The 23,542-nt window shown below is 38.2% G+C and overlaps 1 protein-coding gene across 1 annotated transcript; it reads left to right on the top strand.

Annotated features, from left to right (window-relative positions):
- Positions 1 to 3,309: 3,309 nt before the first annotated feature.
- FOXN1 (forkhead box N1) lies at positions 3,310 to 21,612 on the top strand. The gene is made up of 8 exons (XM_064677905.1): positions 3,310 to 3,432; positions 5,321 to 5,824; positions 7,638 to 7,748; positions 12,430 to 12,557; positions 13,345 to 13,441; positions 17,897 to 18,104; positions 18,346 to 18,873; positions 20,548 to 21,612. The coding sequence occupies exons 1-8, from the start codon at positions 3,313 to 3,315 to the stop codon at positions 20,808 to 20,810; spliced, it is 1,959 nt and encodes a 652-aa protein (XP_064533975.1). The 5' UTR covers positions 3,310 to 3,312; the 3' UTR covers positions 20,811 to 21,612.
- Positions 21,613 to 23,542: the final 1,930 nt, after the last annotated feature.

The following is a 23,542-nucleotide window of genomic DNA, read 5'->3' on the forward strand; positions in this document are numbered from 1 at the left end:
GGTCCAATACGTCCTGTAAAGAGAAGCAAGGAAGCAGTAAGAAATTCATGTGGGTAAAACAGAGTTTAGTGCTGGGCTGTGCAGATTAAAATCCTGGTCCCGAAAATGTCTCCCAAAAATAGGGCAAGCCTTAGTGACAAGGATATTAGAGATCAACAGTGCAACAATAGCTGTCACCAACCATGAGCCAGCAAAACCTTCCATGTCAGTCTGGCAGGAATAACCTTAGAAAGGCCTTGAATTCATTGAAAGCCATAACAGAAAAACTGATTCTCATTAATAAATTCCTTTTCTTCCAAACATTTCCCATAAATAATTATGTGTAGAAATATTCCTGTATACACGGCAAGTGTTAGTCACAACATTTTGGACACCTCTACAATATCTGGAACATGACATAATTGACTGACATATGACAGTTTTTTAAGTATAAACTGAAAAATGGAATTCTGAAACTTCATGGGTTGACTCCTTTCTCTAAAAAAAAGACTCAGGGGAAAAAAAATTCCCAAATAGGTGTTTCTCCCTTGCATTTGAAAACATCAGTGTGATCTGGAGAGGAAAAAGATGATTTAGTGTTTTGGGGAGGGGGCAGAGGAGTGATAACACAAGGTAGTGTTGAGCAGGGCTCAGGGAGCTGCTCAAGGCAGTGCCTGGGGGATGAATTACGAATTGGGGAACATCCAAACACACCTTCCTCTCAGGAAAACTGATCACAGCCCCTGGAAAGGGCATTGACAGTAACATGCAGAGTTCAGAGCAGTTCGGGTTGCTCAGGCGGCCCAGTGCCGAGCTCTGGTGAAGTGTATCACCAGCAAAACGCCCTCCAAGAGACACAAAACCAGGAATTGTTTAAACCATGGACTACTGCCACAGGACTCAGTCATGCAGAGCTAATAGATCAGCTGCTGCTGCCTTGCTTACCCAAACACTCAGCTGAGGTTACAGTTTCTCACTATTTTCTTATTTTAGAGATAGCTATCTCATCATAGGAGCCTTGGATTGTCATGCAACATTTACAACAGTCAAAATGACATGAAATGGTTCCAGCTACATCTGGGATAATCAGATACCTCTTTCCAAATCAAAGCATCATTGTTTTCTTTAACACATCCTACATCCAGGCAACCCACAACTTCCTTAAGCTCTGTCTCCCAGGAACAGTTTATTGTAAATGATTTATTGGAATCCTGAATTATTGGCAGCCTCCTCTGACCATAATTTCTTCTCTTAAAGAAGGTTTGTCAGTAAATGGTCTGATTTCTCTTTGCTAAAATCTATATTAACAATGCAAATTGGTTTGGAGTTGGTTGGATTTTTTTTTTTTTTTTTGTTATATATTCTTTCTACAAAATAAAGTTAAGCATCTCTAAGGGATATTTTAGAAGCAAAAAAAAAAAAAAAAGGAAGAGGTTTAAAGAACAGTAACAGCAAAAATTATTCAGGATGTTGATTTGGCAGTTTCTACTGATCTATGTTCATAGCCTTCTTTGAGACATATCAGTGAGAGTGAAGTTGCAAATGGCTTTTTGAGTGAGAAGTTTGGGGGCCAAGAAAAAATGAAAGTCAGAAGTACCTGGCCAGAGGTTTTTCTCTCACAGCACGACACATCCACAGCATGCCATTTCCAGGATTAGGATAACCTGGAGATGCAGTTATCACTGAGCTGCTGGTGCCAATCTTAATGTGAAAAAAAGACTGAAAGCAGTGCTTTGATTGTAGCCTTGGGATTTATCCCCATATGAGAGATCCTCTGAAATGGATTCTCAACGAAGTCATTAAACAACCACCATTGAAGGCAGATTATCAGGCCAACATGGTTTTAGTACAAGGCTGCTTCTCATTTAATAGTCAGTAAAAACAAAACAAAACAAAAAAACCCCACACTTTCCCTACGCAGTGGGGAATTTTTATAGGATAAAATGACAGTTAAGACTCCTCCTTTCCTACCAGCCTCCATGAGGCACCAAAATGCAATTCATCAACAGAACCTGGAAGAGGTCTTGGAGGGGAAGGACAAGAATTGGATCCCTCACAATTACAAACAGACACACACATATATTTCCTAGTTGTCAGTTTTCCCACCTGCTTCTTTCAAGATGAGAAATATATCTCCTCATCAGCCTCCAGTTAAGCCACTGGGAGAAGAGTCAGTGCCTGAGACACTTCTGAACTTTATCTAACATCATTTTTTCCTGATACACTACCATAGGTCTCATGCTTGATTTCCAGGCCCCATTGTGCTTCATCCCCCCGGGGCAGTGCAGTCTTACTCATCATAAATACAGATTTCTCTTTGAACTATAAAAGCAAAAGAGGGTTTCCACATTTTTAGGTGATATATCTTTGTTAACCAAACCTAATAAACCCCTCAGTTATTTACCTAACAGCTATTTCAACACGTGGCAAAGACCTGGCAGATTAACTCATGAATTAAAGTGGGGGTTTTTTCCAACTTGTACACCTGAAATTTAAACTATGAGCACAAACACTTTTAAGCAGGCACACACTTGGTGTAGTGTTCTGTGCATGACATTAGAGAGAGGATGCAAGTTCTACCTTTGTTTTACTGCATGGCAACAGTGAACAAGGATTGGGAGAAAAAGTCAGTAGAAAAGTAGAAAACAAAATATTAGGAGATTAAATTTATTCCTCTTAATCCAAAGAACACCATCAGATATGTCTCATATATCCAAAGATCAAAGACTGGGAACTCGAGAGGAGATCTAACTAACAAAAATGAGTATGGAATGATGAAGTAATTTATATATCTCAGATACATTTAATCTTGCAAAACAGAGTGGAAAAACTGAAGGGATTGGGACTTATAAAAGAGAAAAAGCGAAAATATACATGTGTTGTAATCATCAGTCTGACTAATGATAGAAAAAGATTTGTTTTTTTGTATAGTGCCTCTGAAAGCAACTGGGGTGTGTCTATACCACAATCTCTCAATAAACTGATATTGCTAAACTTGTCTTAACTCCAAAGCAATACATTTTCATTAACTTATGTTCCTACACAAAACAAAACAGTTACTTATTTTTATAAAAATTTTGTGGTGAATCCACAGTAACTCCAAATCACATCTTCACTGTCATTGTACCTACAGAACATTTCTTTAAGAGCTAACAAAAAAAATTCAGCTATATCAGGAATTTCTTAGAATGGGTTATTGTCCAGCTGCATTTCTAACCCTGTCTAGTCATCAGCACCCGACAGGGTAGTTTGTTTTACACTTTAAGTTTTAAAAAATATTTGTTGTAATTTGATTTTGTCGTAACAGGATTTGTGTCTGGCGTGGATTTGGTGATGGTTTCGCTACTCCAAGATCAATCCAATATTAAATTTTCATCTTCGGACACTCTGGAAAGAGATCAACAAGACTTCATGAAGACACAGGGGGATTCAATATCCCCAGTTCAGCAAAGTGTGAGTAAGCTGGCCCAGGCCTGTTCTCTTTCTTCAAAGTTCAAATACAATATTCAGCTACTGCTGTACTAAATCTCACCAAACTTACTGGTAACAAAGCAAACATTGAAAGTTTTATTCTTGAAGAGTAAAAACCTGAGTTATCCTCCTTAGCTTATCTTAAGCTCTGTGCTAAATCTCTTATTCAATTGCTTAAACCCCCTATTTCTTTAAAAACAAAACAGAGAATCTATCTATCCAACTCCTAATCCTGGAAAAATGCTACTTTTAAAGTTAATTCTCATTCTGTTTCTAAAATAAATAAATAAATAAAACGCAGACAAAGAGACATCAGAGCCTTTTTGTCTCCTCCCTGCCTGTAAAGGATGACTTCAAGGACTTCACAATTCCTTGGGAGTTTTTTAGAATAACATGATCTCTGTCCTGTTGCCTGTATATTCATCATGTCTCATAACAAAAGTACAGCTGAGAGTACTGTTTTTCATCAGACAACAGCAAAATAACCATTGTCATCCTTTTATTATGAAAATTCCAAGTGGAGAATTGACAGCCCTGTCATTCATACAGCTTAATGGAACTAAATACAAGGAGGAATTTTTTAATTCTAATCTAAGAAAAGATATCATAAACGCGTGTATTAGGAATGTAGAGGAGAGCAAGGAAGAAAGAATTAAGAAGTCATAAACTAAGCAAGTTTGTGTTCATGTGAGAAGCTAAAAGTGCCATGAGGTCAGATTTGCTTTCTGCAGGGATCCATGACAGAACAAAACATTAATGGCTTTAACACACATGCAAATGACTGGAAAATCTGGGCCATGTTCCACTGCAGAAAGCACCAAATTTATGCTGGCTTCCCTGTGGGACTTCTTGAAAGCTGGTTCTTCCATAAAGGCACATATTCCTTAAGCTGTTCTAAAACACTGTAAAACCAACTCGGATTTGGAGGGGGGAAGGAGCAAAGGGAGCACTCAATAATCTGGTCTGAGTTTTTGTGTGACACGGAACATTCCATTTCCCCCTTCCCTGAACACAACAACCTGCTCCTGACTGACGCATGTCTTCTCAAAGGCATCCAAGTAGTTACTCATCCTTGGTGTCAGGGCAAATATGCATATTTTCAGTGTCAGGATCCAGACACCAGTTCTCGTTAAGCCTTTCTCCTTTAGATTAAAGAGCACTTCAGTAGCTGTTATTTTCTTTTTGCTAAAGTGCAAAAGGGAGGGGAGGAGATGAGACAGGCAGAAGGTTAAAACGTCTGCCCAGAGCCTACTTGTCTCTTAGAATGAATGTGGCCACCTTAATGAAGGGAAGTGATGTAACCACCAACCTATCTGGCAGTGTGTAACACCACCAGAGTATGAGATCAAGCTTATTTGACTAAACTTGCATACAACAAGACTTGCACTTATCACATTCCTGTCATTTAATCTTTCATCACTTGATCATACATCATTTTTCTCTGGAATTGTCAGACCAACTAGTCAATGGTTACCTAAGACACCCTGTTTTTCAAGGATAGTTCAGTTTTCTCATAGAACACCAGAACGGTTTGGTTGGAAAAGACCTTAATGATTATCCAACCCCCTGCCATGGGCTGGGATGCCACCCACTAGACCAGGCTGATCAAAGGCTAGTCCAACCTGGCCTCACTTTTCTTAATTAATTGTTGAACAGGTTTGGATACCAAGCAATCAGAAAACCCTTTAGATCTTTCAGGGCTTCTCTGCATGAAGGTGACTAGAACTAATAATGTTATACTTATCAGCGATGTATTCTTAATACAATTAAAATATTTACATTTTATATAAATATATGAAGTAAATTATGAAAATAATAAAAATTTGTTCACATGAATCCTAAATAAATAAATGCCAATATTTCATTGCAGGATAATCTCAGTTACAGCTGCCAACCATATGAGTCAGACGTCAGGACAGAAAGGAAGAGCTCAGAGTCTTCTCACAGCCCCAGCCCTGCTTCCCCAGCCCAGGATCAAATTCATGGGAGATACCCTACAAACCAAGGAATTCACTGCAGCAAGAACAAATTCAAAGCATCTTTCAGCACAGAAAAATTCAGGAGGTACAGTTACGAGGAAAACACTGTAGGAAACTATGACCGGTTCCTCAAGAGCAGCAGGAACCCCTTCCACCCTTACAAGAGGCAGATCAGCGAAGATGTTTTCCAGGAAGCACACCAAGCCCTCCCACCAGAAGCTTCACCTTTCAAAAATCATAGAAGCATCGATGGTTTTGAGGGTCTATCAGGATCTACGGGTCCTGACGAGTCAGAGTCATTTCCCACGCACATCCCGGACATCTCCACGGAGCAACCATGGTGTAACAGCCTCCAGTACAGCACCACGGGTCAGGATCACAGCTCACAAGTCATGGTCAGTATTTTTTTATGCTTCTTTTTCCTGTTTTCAATGGCAAAAATATACTTTTCAAATTATTATCTTAACATTACTACGTGGACGTTTAGTCTCCTGTCAAGTTGTAGGCTAGAGCTCAGGAAAAACATATTTAGACATATCCATATTCATTTGTCCAAGTCTCTAATTTAAGGCCTTTCCCTACTGGAAAATAATCCTCAGAAAGATGTACAATGATTTTCCATCATACATCATACATGAATCCTAAATATCCAAGATCTTCCTGACAACAGTAGTTGTCATCAGCTAGTATTTTCAAGATACAAAAGTTCACAAAACAGTATTTCTCAAGCATGAGGACGTTTTGTTACAACCCCTCAGCAGACCTACACTTTTCTTGGTGCAAACGGAAGAGAAATTCTGAGATATCAGTACTATCAAAATTTAAATATCAGACCTATTTATGGTATGTGAAGTGCTAAGTTACCTGATTTTAATATTAGAGAGGGCGGCAAAGATCCCTGAAAAGCAAATTAAATTACCCTCCAGTGTCTCTACAGTACCTCTACTGTGATCTGAGGTGTAAAGTGTATCTTCATCATCTAATGCAGCCAAAAACAATGACTCCACCTGCCAGGAGAGGGCCCTAAGCTGGTTCTAAATGGCTGTGAGATAAAGAATTTCAGGGCTCCCAAAAGAAAAAAAGGATTAAAGAAAAAAAATTCTTAATTGGATTAAGACCAGGGAATGGAGAGATGTTGTCAGGGAACATACCTGGGGATTGAAGCCATTCAGGTTAAGGAGGAAATTGATCTAAATCTCTTATTTCCTGGATAAACACTCATCTAGGTCAGAGCAGTTTAATGCAAAACCTGTGAGCAGTTGATGAAAAAAAATTCCTATTGTCTTCCCAAATCCCTGGGCTGCAAGATGTGCAAAATGTAGAGGCAGCACTGCAGGAGCCCTTTACAAGTACATGTAACTACTCAGGAGCAGAGTGGCTGCTTGTCAGTGTCTCCCATGGTTCTGTCAGCAAGAGATGTCAAACTCCTAAATCACTTCCACACTTCTGGCAAGTTGGGATTTCTGTAAATCTTATCTGATGGTCACCAAAATAACACAGACATTTGTTAATACTGGATGTGGCATTTGCTTGGAGTCAGGATATCAAATCAAGTCTAACACGTGCTCCTACTAATATACCATAAAAACACTAAATATAAAAATATTTAGTAGGCATACTAAAATAAATTTATATACTTATTAACATATATTAGACATACTAAAATACAATAAAAGCTGATCATTATGGCCTTGCTTTAAAGCAGAAGGATAAGTGCTACTAGGTTCTTGAAATAGTAAAATTCTTACTCTTTTCCTACACATTCCCTGCGTCTCAACCTATAAACAGAGACTGACGTTTTCTGAATTGCTCTTTGAACTGAACATGACCTGGGATGTCCTTTTTAAAGCTGTGATTATAGAAATGCAGGAATTGGTTAAGGTCTTCACAGAATCACGGAAATGTTTTGGTTGGAAGGGACCTTAAAGATCATCTCATTCCAACCCCCAGCCCTGGCCAGGGACAACTTCCACTAGACCAGGTTGCTCCAAACCCCATCCAACCTGGTCTTGAACACTTTCAGGGGGGGGTCACCCCTTGTTTCGTACCATTGGAATATAAAACAACTTCTATGTAACACTTACTGTGACAGAATTAAGTCCAAAAATGCAAATATAATGAAGGCAAACCCAAACAGTGACTAACAGAATTATTCTATTTTAAATTGAGGTGTTTTCTCTAATTACTCATTTCTTAAATATTTTCCAGCAGGATTCAGACATGAAGCTTAGGACATCCCCACTGGAAGGGCAGCCTGGTTTGTACTGCTACCAGCCTCAAGTGCAGCAGATGTATTGCCCCTCACACCCTTTCCATCAGGTCAGTGTAATATGTGCATCAAAATCCCTATATTTCTAACACTCTAATGGTACAATAGTTTTGGTATTAATATAAAAAAAAAGATTAAATAATGCCTTTAAATTTGTGGGGTTTCAGGGCCATGTTTATATATACAGATTTATGAGAATAAGATCTTAAAAGAACCACAGCTAAATGCATTTTAAAATGGTCATTCAGAAAAAGAAAAAAAGAATGTATAAACAATCTTGGTACTCCATATTTATATTTTCACTATTATGCTCAAAAAAACATGTTTTGAAGCCTGATAAATTATTCACATAACTGTTGGCATTTCAGGATCCCAGGGAATTAACTGTGTTTTAACTTCAGAATAAAAAACTAAATATATGTGACTGTACACTTAAAATTCAGATCAAACACAGGAAAGCACTTTGAAGTAAAATTTGAACAGCAAAATGATGTTCACTCCCCTTGTGCTTGACGGCACACACATCTCTTTCACAATCTTTTGCCTCTTACATCATCCTCAGTGAAAGATTATTCAGCTGAAGCATAATTGACAGTAATGCTGATGATGCAGGAGAGTGTGCAATATTAAGGTTGTTCTTCTGCATGTAACTATATTATTAGCACTAAAAATAATTTCCTTTAGATATAAACGGTGGTGCTGTTCAATGCTTTGAATTTTTCCCCTTTTATGTTCGATTACCTGCAGCTTATAAAATTTTCAGTAATTTTTTCAGTAGTGTTTATTTCAAGACAAAAATATGCTTGAAACACTCTATTTAAAACAAAACAAAACCAAACCAAAAAAAAAAAAAAAAAAAAAAAGCCCAAAACTTGAGGTGAAATTAAGGTAACAAGGATTTTTCAGACTTATAGGGAGAAATCCCTGTATAAAATCAGCACAAATCTCAAATGTTAAACCATTAGAACTTACGGGAAAGTCGTATATATAAACTATTTTAGGATAAAAGCTCACACTTGAGCTACATCTCCTTTGATCTCAGTGACTGATGACAGATATTGTGGCATCAGCTCTACCATCTCATTCAACTTGCTCAAGAAGTATAAAAAATATGACTGACAGAGCAGTGATTTAAACTGGGCAAAGAAAACAAAACCCAGGTTACTGTGATATTTCATTAGGGTTGTTAATTTGTATGGTGTTACATGTCTGAGTCATTGAAACAGTCATTACTCCTGGCTTTTTTCTTTTACCTACCACACTGACATTCCTCTAGCCAGAATTTACTGAACCTTATTTTTCCCAATCAAGTGGCAAAAAGGCAACTATCTTTAAATTCTTATTTACACCACCATAATTAATTTAGTTGTGTTTTTTTTCTTGTTAGCCCAAAACTCAATAGAAGTGATAAAAGGTAATAATAAAATTAAAATAGAACAAAAGGAAAGGTGATATTACACTACCATCCTAACTTAGAAATCCAGTTATTTGATTATTGTTATTTTAGAAGAAAATTGTCCCAGATGAAGGATTGACTTGCCAAAAAAAGCCCTGCTGCAAATATAAACTATTCCCCACTGGGATTACAGGACAGACATTGTGGGTATGCCACAGCACCCTACATCTCACTCACCATATAAATGCCATTTCTGTGTGCTGCTTTAGCAGAAACTCCACTTAGCTTGTTAATTCATTGAATAGTTCTGATTTCTTTATTCATTCTGAAGCAGGCACCTTTCCCCTGTCCCCTCTGATGTGATACCAGTGCTATTACTATACATTGGCACTAACCACATTCAAAAAACCTCCAAAATTAAAGCTGAAATACGCCTCCTGGGAGCCACCAGGCAAGATACAACAGGCACTAAGAGGAAAGTCTTCCATCCACCTGCAAGCTGGCACCGTGACAGATCTCTTACGTGCAGCAGGTTTCTGTTGGACTTTCCAATACTTGTGCTTCTGAATGTTACTATGGTAAAAGTCTGGCAATGTGTTCTACTACTCAGAGGAAAAAAAAAAAAAAAAACAATAAGTATAAGCAGCCAAAGTCCCAACAGGTAGAATTGCTGTCCCTGTGCCGCAATCAGATACTGGAAAATGGAAGAACGTGGGATATACAAGACTGAGAAGGAGTGGAATAACATCTTCTGCATGAAGCAGCTCCGTGATTAATGCTTTACATTTCAAATTGGAATGGAGCAGTGCAAGTTAAATCTCCATGGAAGTTACACTCCAGAGAACGGGCCCTTTAGCCTGAAGTGAAGGATGTTCAAACTACGCCTCGGTTTTCATTAGAGGGATGAGAGGGATCAACCCCTTCCATTAATTTTGTCCAGATGATAAAACGGCCTCACCTTCCCCTTTGCTGGACACAACACAAGTGATGAATCATGAGAGGAATTACTTGTTATTGACCCGAATGAAGTAGCAGACACTGACTGGAGTCACTCACCCACCCACCATAAAACACGGACACCTTTCATGCCAGTTGTGCGACTGTAAAACCAGCTCGAGCCTGTCATTCCAGACCATTCCTCAGCCTTTGCTCCCTCAAAAAGGACTAATGAAACCAATAAAACAGAAATAATCCTTAAAACACCCCGGTCTTGCCTTTCATGATGACATCAAAAACAGTCCCATCTTAGTACTCTTTCCTTTCAAAGAGCCACCAAAACCAATAAAATCAGAATTATTGTAGGAATTGCCCAGTTTTCTGCTCTGGTGAAAAATCTACACCCAACGCACAAAGCAGGAAGCACAGAACTGCATATGGAAATTAGTTCACAGATCCTCTGGAGACTCCATTTTTGCCTAATATTTAGTTCAAAAATATTAATTAATTATGTTCATTTCATTTCTTTCACCCTGCAAACAACAGAGTATATTCAGTCTGGTTTTCCACATTCCATTTCGGGCAGTTCAGTGTCAGAAAGATAAAAGCAAAGAGGCAATAAAACTTCAGCAATGAGAATAAAATTAGAGAGAAACTTAAATAAATTATTAAAAATCCAGAATAAATAAATAAACTATGAATATTTTGCAAGCACATGACAACCTCTCAAGCGTGTTTTAAGGGGACAAAGACCAAGAGTAAATGAAGCTTTTTTTTTGATCCAAAAAAAGGGATTACAGTAAGAAACTAAGGAGGTGCATAAATTAATTAAAAAGGGATTTTTCCCAACAAGTCTCAAGAGCTACATTATAATTTTTCAGAGGAACCACACAAACCTCATGACAGAACTGCTGGAGCTGAGCAGTAAAACACCAGAAAAGGGCTCAGCAACCTTTGAGCACCAGGGAAGGCATGCAGGTAGATTTTTCAATAGCATGTGACATGCCTCCTAATTTTGGCCATGCCCTCACCCTGGCATCTGGAAAGGTTCATCTGTAAGAGTCAGAAATTCCCCTCACAGGGAGCTCTGAGTTCAGCAGGAGCTTTTGCCTCCCAGAGAGCCAACTGATGCTATCTTACCTGAGCAGGGTAGTGCTCCTTTGTTCTTGAAAGTCTCTTGCCAGCAGACTTAAGCTGTAATTTGGAAAAGAAAAAATATGGAATATTTGGCAAAGAAAAAGACCAACTGGTGTGTTAAAAAAATTGAGAGCAAGTCTACAGACACTATGGTGCAATCCAGGTTATCTATGTGGATTATTTCCACCTACTTTTTGGCATTGGCATATTTCTATCCCACCTCTTTAGTATGTCTTGGGAGGTGGGCAAACTTAGAGATCTCCTTAAGAGATAGGGCAGCATCTCAGTAGCTTCTGCTGCTGGTCCCTGGGAGGGGTGAGGGTGGCACAAATAGTGCCTGATTTTAGGGGTCCTGGCTATTTTTAGCTTTCTGATGCAGAAAATGAGAGGGGAAAAAAAGAGTCACTTTAGGTGGTGGTGAATAGCACACAAACTCCTGGCCTCTTGGAGATGCCTGTTCCTTGGCATTAACTATGAGGGTACAGACAGGGAGTAGCCCAACAGCTTCAGCATGAGACAGGCAACATGAAACCACCTCAAAAATGTCTCACATGCTGCTCTCCTGACCCCTGGAATGATCTTACTAACTTATTCCATAATAATACATTCATTTTTTATATATTCTGATGCATCCACTAAAGTTTTCATTGTTGTTTGCCAGGTTTATCCCTGCCTTGCATAATAACAGCAATTTTAACAGAGATTTTGGGATGCTATTCCCTTGGGATTAGATATTATTCACTTCAGATTTTTACCTTGCTGTATCCTTCTCCACCTAAAAAATAAAACAACAATAAAACAGCACAAAAAAATCAAACAAGGCTCAGTCAAAACTTCAATGTTTCTTCCTATATTTTTAGCAGCTTTACTTGATGGGATCATTCTTCTATATTGCACATTGTTTGAAGTATTTTATTCTGGTGGTTTTGGGGTTTTTTATGTAAATAAGTTTACACCATTAATTTACTTGTCTGCATGTTCAGGGGAGGCTGAGCAGACTGAGATACTTCAACTTCAAAAGAGATGGTTGAAAGGAGACATGCTTTAGATCCATAAAATTAAGAGTTATCTGGAGACAATTAATAGGGTACAGTTCCTCACATTTTTCACAAGAGCTCAGTAGCATGGCAGGCAATAAAGAATAAAGTACTTTTTCTTTTCCCCACACAATATCCTCAGAAATACATAGTTTAATACTGTTATTAGGAAATATTTTTGGGAGCTTGTTGCTAAGCCAAATAACATCTCTCTTGTCCCATCAGTATCCCTCAGGAGGCAGCTACCCTGTGACTTACATTGCTTCTTCACACTACCCTTACCAAAGAATCGCTCCTCAGAGCAGTCAAGAATCCCAGCAGCCTCTGTTTCCCAAGCCCATCTACTCCTACAGGTAATACAATATTTCTTCAAGCCCTCATGTTACAGGAAATGCACTGTTTACCCATGGCCTGGTTCCAGCATCGTTTGCAATAACACGCTCACTCTTATTTGTCTTGTTCCCGGTGTGTTCTGTCCTGTTCGCACAAATCAAGGTGATCCAGAGTCTGGGGCCAAGGCACAGAGAAATTAAATGTTGCAAAGCATTGTCTTGATCACCCCCCCAAAAAAACCCCTAAATGTTTCTTTAATACAAAATTTTACGAACGCCATCAGCACAAGACTGATCCCACTTTGTTGCCTTTCCCAGCACCTGTATTAAAACTATTTTTTTCCAGTTGCTAAGGCAAGGAAATGCCTAGAAAACACACCAGATATGTCAGTCACCACACAGTTTTGGACCCCAAATAATCTAACAAAGTAGATCAGACAATTAAATTTTAATTACCCATCTGTCACTGTCAGTTTGATACTCTGTGTGGCCTTCACCAGTTTAAGCTTTCAGACACACCTTAGATAAATACCCACCAGCAGGATTTGAAGGTCTTGATTTCACTTTCTATATTACTTTATTTGAAACTCAGGTTAGAACTTCTATATGAGCTTTGAGAATTACCTGTAGAAGTTACACAGTGTAAGGAGATTGTTATAAACAACTAAGTGGAAATTTTAAGCATCACTGTACTTGTGCTATGGCAGTGAAAGTTGCAGTAATTACACACAATTTGGAAAATAGTCTACTTTTGGTTCTGAGGAGTCAAGCAGAAGAGGCTAAAATGCTTTTCTTTCTCTCCCTAAAGCATCCTGATCTTCATGGCTCTCAAAAACAGCAAGACAGGGAGTTTGCCAGTCAGTGAGATTTACAATTTCATGACGGAACACTTTCCTTACTTTAAGGTGAGTTCCACTGGGGGGGGGGGGGAAATATCCCTCTAAGCTTACCTGTCAGTAGAGGGAATAAGGGATGGGATTCCAGCTATGGAAAGGGATAATTTCTTAGAAGATTAATATCAAATCAATTAAACACTATATACATTCATGATCACAAACTACCCAGCATTTTACATGCAGGAAGAAATGTGGTAATATTTAACTCAAAAAGATATTAAGAACTGTTCCATCTGTGAGTCTGGGTGTATAACAGTGGCCATTCCTCACTAACAACTCATAAAAAGGGTGAATAATTTTCAAAACACATTCACTCCTTCCTCTCAGATCTCAAATACAGGCAGAACTGGTCTTGTAGCTTCCTCTGCCATCAGCAGCACCTCCAGACTGGTGTGGAAGCAGAGGTTCCAGGTTATCTCACTGCATTCTGGAGCTGGGATATCCGTCTTGGGCAACAGCATCACTTGCATGCCCTGTACCAAGAAAAGTCTAATATATGATAAATGGTACTAAGCTCATAATTACACCATGACGTTGGTGACGGGAAGGGTGTATGGTTTGCAGCAGCACTATTGAAATTTAAATCCATGCTATAAGGGAATGGTTCCTTGGGCTTGGAATGCGAGTGGAAAGTGCTCAGTCAGCAAATGATCCAAGAGCAGGAGGATTAGTTGAGATTTTTAAAAGAGCTGTAATGGAATCATCACCTGCTGATCTACATGGAGCTTTATTTCTGCTGATTCTTCAAAACCGTCTCGCTGAAGTCCAGAGCAGGTGACCTCAGCTGTTAGCAAGGCCCAAAAATTAAAATAAAGCAAGTGAGTCTGTCCTGTTTCCTCTTGCAAATAGCCCTGCAGCAATTCAACCAAATTCGAAACAGCTAAAGCAAGGCAATTCAAACACTTATAATAAGAACACTGAGAATAGCTAAATGTTCTGATACAATTTTGCAATGGTTTTGGGCACTAACTGAGGATAAATTCTGTGCACAAAAAAAAAAAATAATAAGGTTGAATCTGTCAGTAATCAGAGAAAAATACACATTGTGATGGAGGAAGAACTGTCAGGATCCATCATACTTCTGTACTCCCAGATTTCCTCACAGAAGAATCACTAATTACTCCATCATTTTTTACAAGCAAAAGAAGGGAGAAAATATGAAGACACCTAGCATCAGAAATCAGAAGTACTCAATCCCAATGGAATCCACAGAAAAACAGCAAGAGTTTCAAGCAGAGAGATGGGAATATTATTAATAATTTTTACAGGCACGTTCATGTTTATTCATCAGACCAAACTGAAATTAATTCTCTGTTGTCTTACAACATAATTGATTATAAAAGTTAATCAGCAGCTTCAAGCAAAATGCTGCTGCTGCTGCTGCCAACATGGACAGAATCCTTCAGACTCAGGACTGTGGCTCTGCCAGGTGTCACCATCCTGGTCCTTCGTGGTTTTTCAGAGCTCCCTGTCTTTTTCTTAATTCATTTTAAAGTAGATGAGAAGGAGGTTGCTGTTGTCATATGGATTACAGGGAAAGAATAGTGCAGGGGGTAATACTTGGTACAGCAGGTACAAAGGGAACATTCACTATTTTTGCATTTATTTTTGCATTTTACTTACAAATAGTCAAAAGTATTTGACAGTAACATCCTTAAAATTACTAAGGGAGAATAAAAAATCGAATATTACACCTACAGGCATTAAGTCCTGTCTACCTCTGGCCTTTACAGCATCCCACAGAATTATCAATATATGGCAAAAACTAATACCCTCTATCATCCTTTTTTTTGGAGAGTCTTCAGCAAGATAAAATAATATAAAGACCGGCAAAGAACATTTTGTTGTTGTTACCAGCAGTCACTAACTAGCAGGATAAAACAGGGAGAGAGGAAGCAATTTAAGTTGGAGAGAAAGAGAGTGCAATTGTACACAGAATCTTGCTGGGAGACATTAGATGATACAAGCCGAGTCAAATTAACTTGTATTCGCTGCCACAGCAAATTTAGTTTCTGTGATGCAACAATTTCATTTCTAGTTGAAACAGAGCAATCCAACTCCTACGTCCTAAAAAAAACATCTACACAGCTAAAGTTGAATTACCCTTTGATGTACCTCTCCCTTCTCTTGAGACCTAGATTTAAAGAGAAAGGGTTTTGCAAGATGACTGAACTCTTTAAACTTCAAGAGCTGGTCAGGATCCGTGGGGCTGGACAAAAAATATTTTTTGTCATCTTTTTCTTTGTAGTGATTAGTGGGTCTAAAAGAAAGCTTTAATCTTGTTAATTGGAATTAGTGCCAGTGGTCAAAGAGGCCAGAAAGGTCTGTGGTCTGATGGAACCTAGAGCAGCAAGTATTCAAGCGTTGCAGATGTGGCACTTGGGAACCTGGGTTAGTGGTAGCCTTGGCAGTGTTGGACTCAGTGATCTCAGGGGGCTTTTCTAACCTTAATGATTCTGTGATCCTATGATTTTATGATTCTACAGCTTCGTCCACACTGTGCTGAAACACAGCAACATCAAAACCAAGCCACAGCAAGGAGATTCCAACTACACAAGAGCAACTTCAGTAACCAAAGCTCCCTCATGAACAATCACATTCACTTAAAAAAAACCAGTGTCAGAGTCATAGCACAAACACACTGAGTGATCCTTCAAGCCTTGCCTGGATAAACTTTTCACAGGTCAGCAATGCCAAGTTTAATGCAAGAACCTGTTGGGTTCCTGGGAGCAGCCTCTAAAAATCAATCCATGTACTTTTTGCTCTTACGTTTCTAAAACCATCTCACAGTTTACACCCCCACATGTTCTGAAAACCTCTGAGAAACCCGTGCCGCTCCCATCTTAGCAGAAACACTAATTATCCCGTCTAGATACAGACAGAGGTGTGTGTAGCCTCGTGTGCAGGGCAAGAAACATGAATATTCTTTCAGGTCAGCTTATTCAGTAGCTAAACACACAACTTACCTGGGAGGAACAGTTCTATTCACTTTTGGAATTGCCAGAAAGCAACTTGAATATGACCTGCAAGGGAGAAAAACTGATTCATCATGTTTAGTATGACCCTATGGCAGAAAGGGTTTTAAAGGGTTTGAGTTTGTTTTCTTTTTTTTAAATACAATTTATGTTGTCTCACCTCTGAGACAGAATAGTGAAATGCTGACATCAGGTGGGCCAAAAGGGTAGAAACTGTGCTGCTATGAAAGGAGAACAGTTTCTCTTTTAGTAAATAACACATATTTAACTCCACATCTTTTTTTTTAATGAAGAAATCAATATTAAATTTGACCCTCAGCCCTTCAATAAGGCTTTTAATGCTTAACTCACATGATAGTTCTTTACAAGCTACAAAAGAACAGACTCTACATTCCTGATAAAAGTAGATAAGAAAATAAAATTCTGATTACAGAATTTCTATCAAAGTATGTTCAAAATTTCACAGTGTGTCATGTGAAAGCAAAAATGGACAGAACTCCATTTATAAAAGATAGTCTTAGAGGAAGTTTCTTGTAGTAGGCAACAATTAAAGAGATTATCAAACTATCCAAAATCTGACTTTCTATGCAAGATGGATCCCTACTAATAAAGCATAAGAATGCAAAGAAAATTTAATACACTTAAAAGGGGAATTTTAATTTTTAACATTTTAAAAAATACTATGGAAACCATATTTATTTCTTGTGCTCTCTGTTCAATAATTCTCTGGTTGATATAAACAGTTACGATGACAAATATTTTGCACCATGAATATGAATCAATAGACAAAGACAACTTCACCCACCTTTCAGAGAGTTGTTTAATTTCTTTCAATTCTTATGACACAGAGATGAGGATATTTTTTTGAAATAAGAAAATAATCATTTTAATGATTCAGTTTAAAGAACCTCCCAGCTGCCACTGCTGAGTTAAAAATAAATGCAAAGCACAGAGATGCAGTGATCAGATGTGGAAACCTGTATCTCGTCTGTAGGGCTTGTGATTAAACCATTTGGTTATGTAATTGGCCAGCACACAAAGTTACACCTACAGGAGCATGATAAATTCTTTTGAAGTCTGCCTGGACACTGAATTAGAGTCCAGGTAGCACATAGTGCTTTAGTTAAATGTTGAAATATTTCTCGGTGTTCCAAAACAGATTCCGATAGAAATCCTGTTAGCTCACAGCTCTAGAATATAATTCTTTAGACACTTAATTCCTGTGATTTTCAAATTCACTCTTAAAAATCCAGCAGGCCTCTGACAACCCTTTTGCTCAGATCAGTTACTGTTCTATCTGATCCCTCTCTTCCCACACAACATGACGGTAACATTTTTGTGGCTTCCTCCTAACGTACAAGTTTCTCATGGCAGAAGGTACAAACTAAACAGCATTTCTTACAACCTCACCAGTCAAAACAGAGATATACATATTTATTATTTTATTTGTCCTTGAAGTCCCATTCTTACACCGGATTTGTTTCTCCAGACAGCTCCAGATGGCTGGAAGAATTCTGTGCGCCACAACTTATCTTTGAACAAGTGCTTTGAGAAAGTTGAAAACAAGTCAGGCAATTCCTCTCGGAAAGGCTGTTTGTGGGCTCTGAATCCAGCCAAGATTGATAAGATGCAGGAGGAGCTACAGAAATGGAAGAGGAAAGATCCAGTTGCTGTAAGGAAGAGTATGGCAAAGCCAGGTCAGTAATGTGTCACTTCTCAAACAGTTCGGCCGAGAACTTTTCTTTGTAGCAGGCACCAAACTGTATAAGAGAATTAATACGTGACTTAGGAAAGCATTTCAGGATTTTTCCTGGTTATAAGGTGATTGGCAAAACAAGAAAACAAAAATCAGAAAGCAGAATTAAACAAGACCTCGTTTTGTAGATATTTCCAAATAAGCAAAGAAGTTTCACCATGGACTTTTTTCTTGTTTTCCAGAAGAACTCGACACCCTGATAGGCGACAAGAGCGAGAAGCTGAGATCTTCCCTCATGTCCTGCAGCCCGACGGGCGTTGCAGGTGCCTCACTTTCCAGGCAGATGGCAGCCCAATCCCATTCCTTATGCGAGCCCTCCCTCTCCTCCGGGATCCCACAGCCATTACACAGCATCCACGCCTCGGGAGCTCTGCATGCCAAGAACGCTTTACCCAATTTACTGGGGGGGCAGCAGCCTCCGTGCTACACATCCCCACAGGGCTTCCCCCAAATCCCAAATGCACTGATGCAGCAGACACCGGACGCTCAGAGCCTGTTTCCTTCTGGGGAGGCTCAAAGCGAGCTCCGAACTCAGCCCAGCATCACTCAGGACTCCCCGCTGCCGGCGCAGACCCCCCCAAACTGTGGGATGAAGATGCTGCCGGAGCATTCCACAGCCAGGACAGTGCAGGACACGCTCATGCCGGAGGGAGACCTCAGCAATGACATCGATGCTCTTAATCCATCCCTAACTGATTTTGATCTCCAAGGTTGGTATCTAAGGTATTTTTATCTTGTAGAGTCAGGTTTATTACATCCCATCACCTCCCATCACATCCCAACCCATCACCTACCAACCCTTCGTGACCTTCTTTTTAAATACTACTTCTTGCCACTGCCACAAAAAACACCTTAACTAGGTTACATTATATACACAACATGCAATATTGCATTAAATCTTTAAAAAGTTTCCCAAGAAAGCCACCTATTTACATCCAGAGTTTAAAAAACATTCCTGCTTCCTCTTGGCTACAATTGCCAACATTAAGTATTGCAATACAGTATTTAGAATGTATTTTTTAAATTCAGATATATATTCCACTGGAAAGTACTCAAGCACAACTATTCAGTGCAATTCTTACAAAAGAATTGTCACGTGAAGGGAAATAAGAGAAATAATGTTTATCAAATTAACAGGTTAACTTCTTTCATCAATATTTATTCAAACACTTTCCACATCTCTGCTCCAACAAATGTTATTTCCCCCTTCCTGAGGCATCATATGACTTGTGCCCTGAACAATTATACTTCCTGAGGTGTGTTCTCACATACTTAATCATGTAATGCTGACAGTAATTTTTTATATATTAAATAATTGAATCATCTTGGCTGGATGGGATTTTGAACGTTAAGAACACAGCTTTTCATGCAAAACCAAGGAAAAAACCCACCATGTATTTTTATATATATATACACGCATTGTATATGTGTGTAAATATATATGTAAATTTATAATGAATATATATACATTTATATATACACATATATATAAATCAAATCCTGTGGGTTCCAAATTATAAAGCTCCTGTTGCACCAAATAACATGCCAGAATTTTCTTCCTGCACAAACAAAAAGCGGTTACATAAATCAACCTAAAAGACAGAGCAAAAAAAAACCACCATTTCAATAATCTACATGACTCAGCGAATGCCAGTGCCATCCATTCCACTGTCACAAATATTTCCCAGTCCTGCCATGCCCAGATTGTTCTAGTGAGATTGACACCACACTCCACTCGTTTCCTGGGACCTCTTTCCATTTTATTCAATTAATCTGAAGCACATGCTCTGGTAGTGTGAATATTCTCTGTGCTTCATCAGTATGGTACCACTCCACCTTCCCTCTGGCCTTGCCCTTTATCTTAAATTATTTAACCTTACCTATGCTTTTTACTTTCTTTCTTTATAAAATTATCAGATCTCTAATTAGAGGCCCTAAAACTTAAGATAAGGCCTGCACACTACTTCTAGCAACAGGGCTAAGTATAATCCCATATCTTCCATATGTTATAGAGATGAGAGGCACTTTCCTTATCCAAAATCAATGTTTTCCTTTAAAAAAGTAGAAGTTATTCTTCATAAATATACATTTCTAACAGAATATTGCAAATTACCAGGTGAAATAATTTTCTTAAATGTATGCTGCTTTCTCCCAAATTTAAATTCATTATGGAGACAGACAAACAAAAACTACCTAAACAACCTTTTTTCTTCCTCAGTCCCAAGGTTTTAAGAGCACCTACACATAAAGCACACACAACTGTTTAATTACCAACTTCTCCTGCAACACAATGTTTAAAAAACTGAATATACAGAAATGTATACAGACATCATATGAAGAGATATTAATCATTCCATTAATCAACATGTTTTGTTTCGTTGTAGGGAATCTTTGGGAGGAGCTAAAAGACGACAGCCTTGCTGTGGATCCCCTTGTCCTCATTTCATCATCCCCAGTGTCTTCCCAGTGTTTCCCCTCTCACTGCCAGCTGGAGAACAGCAGCAACATCCCCATCCCAAACGGAACTCCACATGGAAATGTACCCGACCTCCAGCTCACCACCCTGTACTCTGCCTTTATGGAATTGGATACAGTGTCTCCTGCCTACCTAAGTAATCCTGGATCCAAACCTATAGCACTGATGTGAACCACGTGCCAACCTAATTATTATTATTATTATTATTATTTTGTCAAAATCCAGTCCTAACCATCACACACTTCCCTATCTGATTGATGTCAGCTGAGACCGTGTCCATGGGAATAAGAATAATCTTTTTTCCAGAACTCGCCCGCAGGATATGTAGCTTTACTATAATAATTTTCTACAGACAGACACTAAAAAAAAAAATTTAAAATACTATTTAAAGATAATATTGTTAACAGCTGAACTTGTCAACACCATTTTATCAAGTCACTCATCTTCTGCATCTTCCAGAAACAAGCGACTCTTAAGAGGAAAACAAATTATTGACTTTTTTTTTCCTTTTCTTTTTTTCTTTAATGAAAGCTGCTTGCAAATGAACACAGAACTCACAGCACACAACAATCTAACTTATTTCTTGGAGCCAATGACGGCAACATCATCCACCACAGACCACTCAAAATAAAAAAATCTACATGTTAAAACAGGTATAGTCCCCTTGAAAGCAGTTCTGGGTTTTGGTAAACAAGAATGTGAACTGAAAATTCTGTAAGTATTAGAAGATAGAGGACAAGCTGCTGACAGACTAAACCAAAGCAACAAATATACTTCAGTGAAAAATATGTAAGTTTTACTGTATTTAAAAAGAAATTTTAAATTCTGCTTTTTTTTAATAAAAAAGAAAAAACTATTTAGTAGAATTTTTACTTGGCTGGAAATCATTCCTATTCATTCTTCTGTCTTTTGCCTCATAAGCTGAACAGTAACATGCATTATTCAACCATTAAATGAAGATTTTTAAAAATGCTAATAAAAAAAGAGAGAACAATAATTGCTGCAGTTATCCACATCCAGAGAGCATCTCTAGTTTAACTTCCAGCTGCATCCAACATATCCAATATGATTTATTACAATACTGAACCAGCTGAACCAGCCCTTGCATTAGGATAATGTCTACTTCCTACCATGAACTAAAGTAAGGCATTCCAGTAGCCAGTTTCTCAGGAACACTCTTCTCCCTCTGATTTTCCAAAGGTGCTGCTTATGAAACAAAATAAACCAGTTTTATTTCAAGTGATGCAATCTAAACCCAAAGCGATCTGGAGCAGGAACGTTCTGAAGAAAACAGTCTAGAAGCCAAAAAATATCAGGGTCTTGAATGGCAGGATTCCCAGAGAAGCTGTGGCTGCCCCATCCCTGGGGATGGGTTGGACAGGGCTTGGAGCAACCTGGCCTAGTGGAAGGTGTCCCTGCTGTGGCAGGGGGTGGAACGAGATGATTTTTAAGGTCCCTTCCAACCCAACCCATTCTGTGATTCCATGATCTCCAATCACAGACTATGTCAATTCAAACTGAAACAAGGAGGTTGAGATTTGGGTCAGATTGGGTCATTTACACTCTGGAAAAGCAGGGGAGGAATTACCAAGGATAGAAGAGAGAGATGGAATTGCTAAAATATAGACATGCGGGTTTAATTAGCCGCTGTCCCGCAGCAAGGTGGGAGCACTGCCTGCTCAGACCAGTGCCAAACCCAGGTCCAAATCTACACCCTCATCTGTGCCTACTAGCCCAGACTTAAAATCAGATTAGGGGCAGACGGATAAAGACGACTTAGGAAGAGCACATGTGATGCAGCTTTGTAATCCCTCACGCAACTACCAAGAAATCCCCACTTGACTCGAGCTCCTCTTCCTTGGCCTCCTGCAAAGAGAATACCCAGTTGAAGAAACACAGTCAGGTTGGCCAAGCTGGTCCATGAAAAAAAAAACCAAAAACAGCAGGATGAGAGTTATACAAACACACTAGAGCTGGGGAATCAGTTCTTGACCATCCTAACACTTAGGTAAAGAAATAAGGAAAAAACTAAGTATCCCATGTCAAAATAAATGTGAATATTAAGTGATAAACTTAAAGCACACAGTAAGTGTAAAGCTGCTAAACAGTATTTATATGTATATAAAACACTATGTGTATATATAGTATTTTATATATAGTATTATATACACTATATATGTGTATTATATACAGCATATATAAAATACTATATAATACAGTGAATATGTATATAACACTATATGCAGAGTGTATATATATAACACTATGTATGTAACAGCATATATATATAATACTATATATACAACACATATATATACATACACACTGTGTTATATATAATTATATAATATATAATATATAATATATAATATATAATATATAATATATAATATATAATATATAATATATAATATATAATATATAATATATAATATATAATATATAATATATAATATATAATATATAATATATAATATATAATATATAATATATAATATATAATATATAATATATAATATATAATATATAATATTTTCAGCGTAATTTAAGGATTACCAACTTAAAAATAAATACCAAATATAAACTGTAAGAGGGATAATATTATCCTAGGTACCTTTTTTTTTAAAAAGAGAGCATCAAATAAATATTCATCCTAATACAGGATGCCCTGTGCTCAGGCAGTGGTTTTGTACCCCTGTGGCCCTGCAGCACACAGCTACTATGATGCCTTAAAATATGTCAACATCACCCTTAAGCCAAAAAAAATAATAATAATAATAATTGGTAAATAAGGTTCTCTACAAATATTTGACTGTTCACAGAAGATCTGGCTTGCACTGAGGGGTTGGTTTCCTTGGCTCTGTGTGTTTTTTAAGCTCTGACTTCCTTAAACACTGGTCCCA

The sequence above is a fragment of the Pseudopipra pipra genome, chromosome 21 (assembly GCF_036250125.1).
Source record: "Pseudopipra pipra isolate bDixPip1 chromosome 21, bDixPip1.hap1, whole genome shotgun sequence".
In the NCBI taxonomy this organism is placed as follows: Eukaryota; Metazoa; Chordata; class Aves; order Passeriformes; family Pipridae; genus Pseudopipra; species Pseudopipra pipra.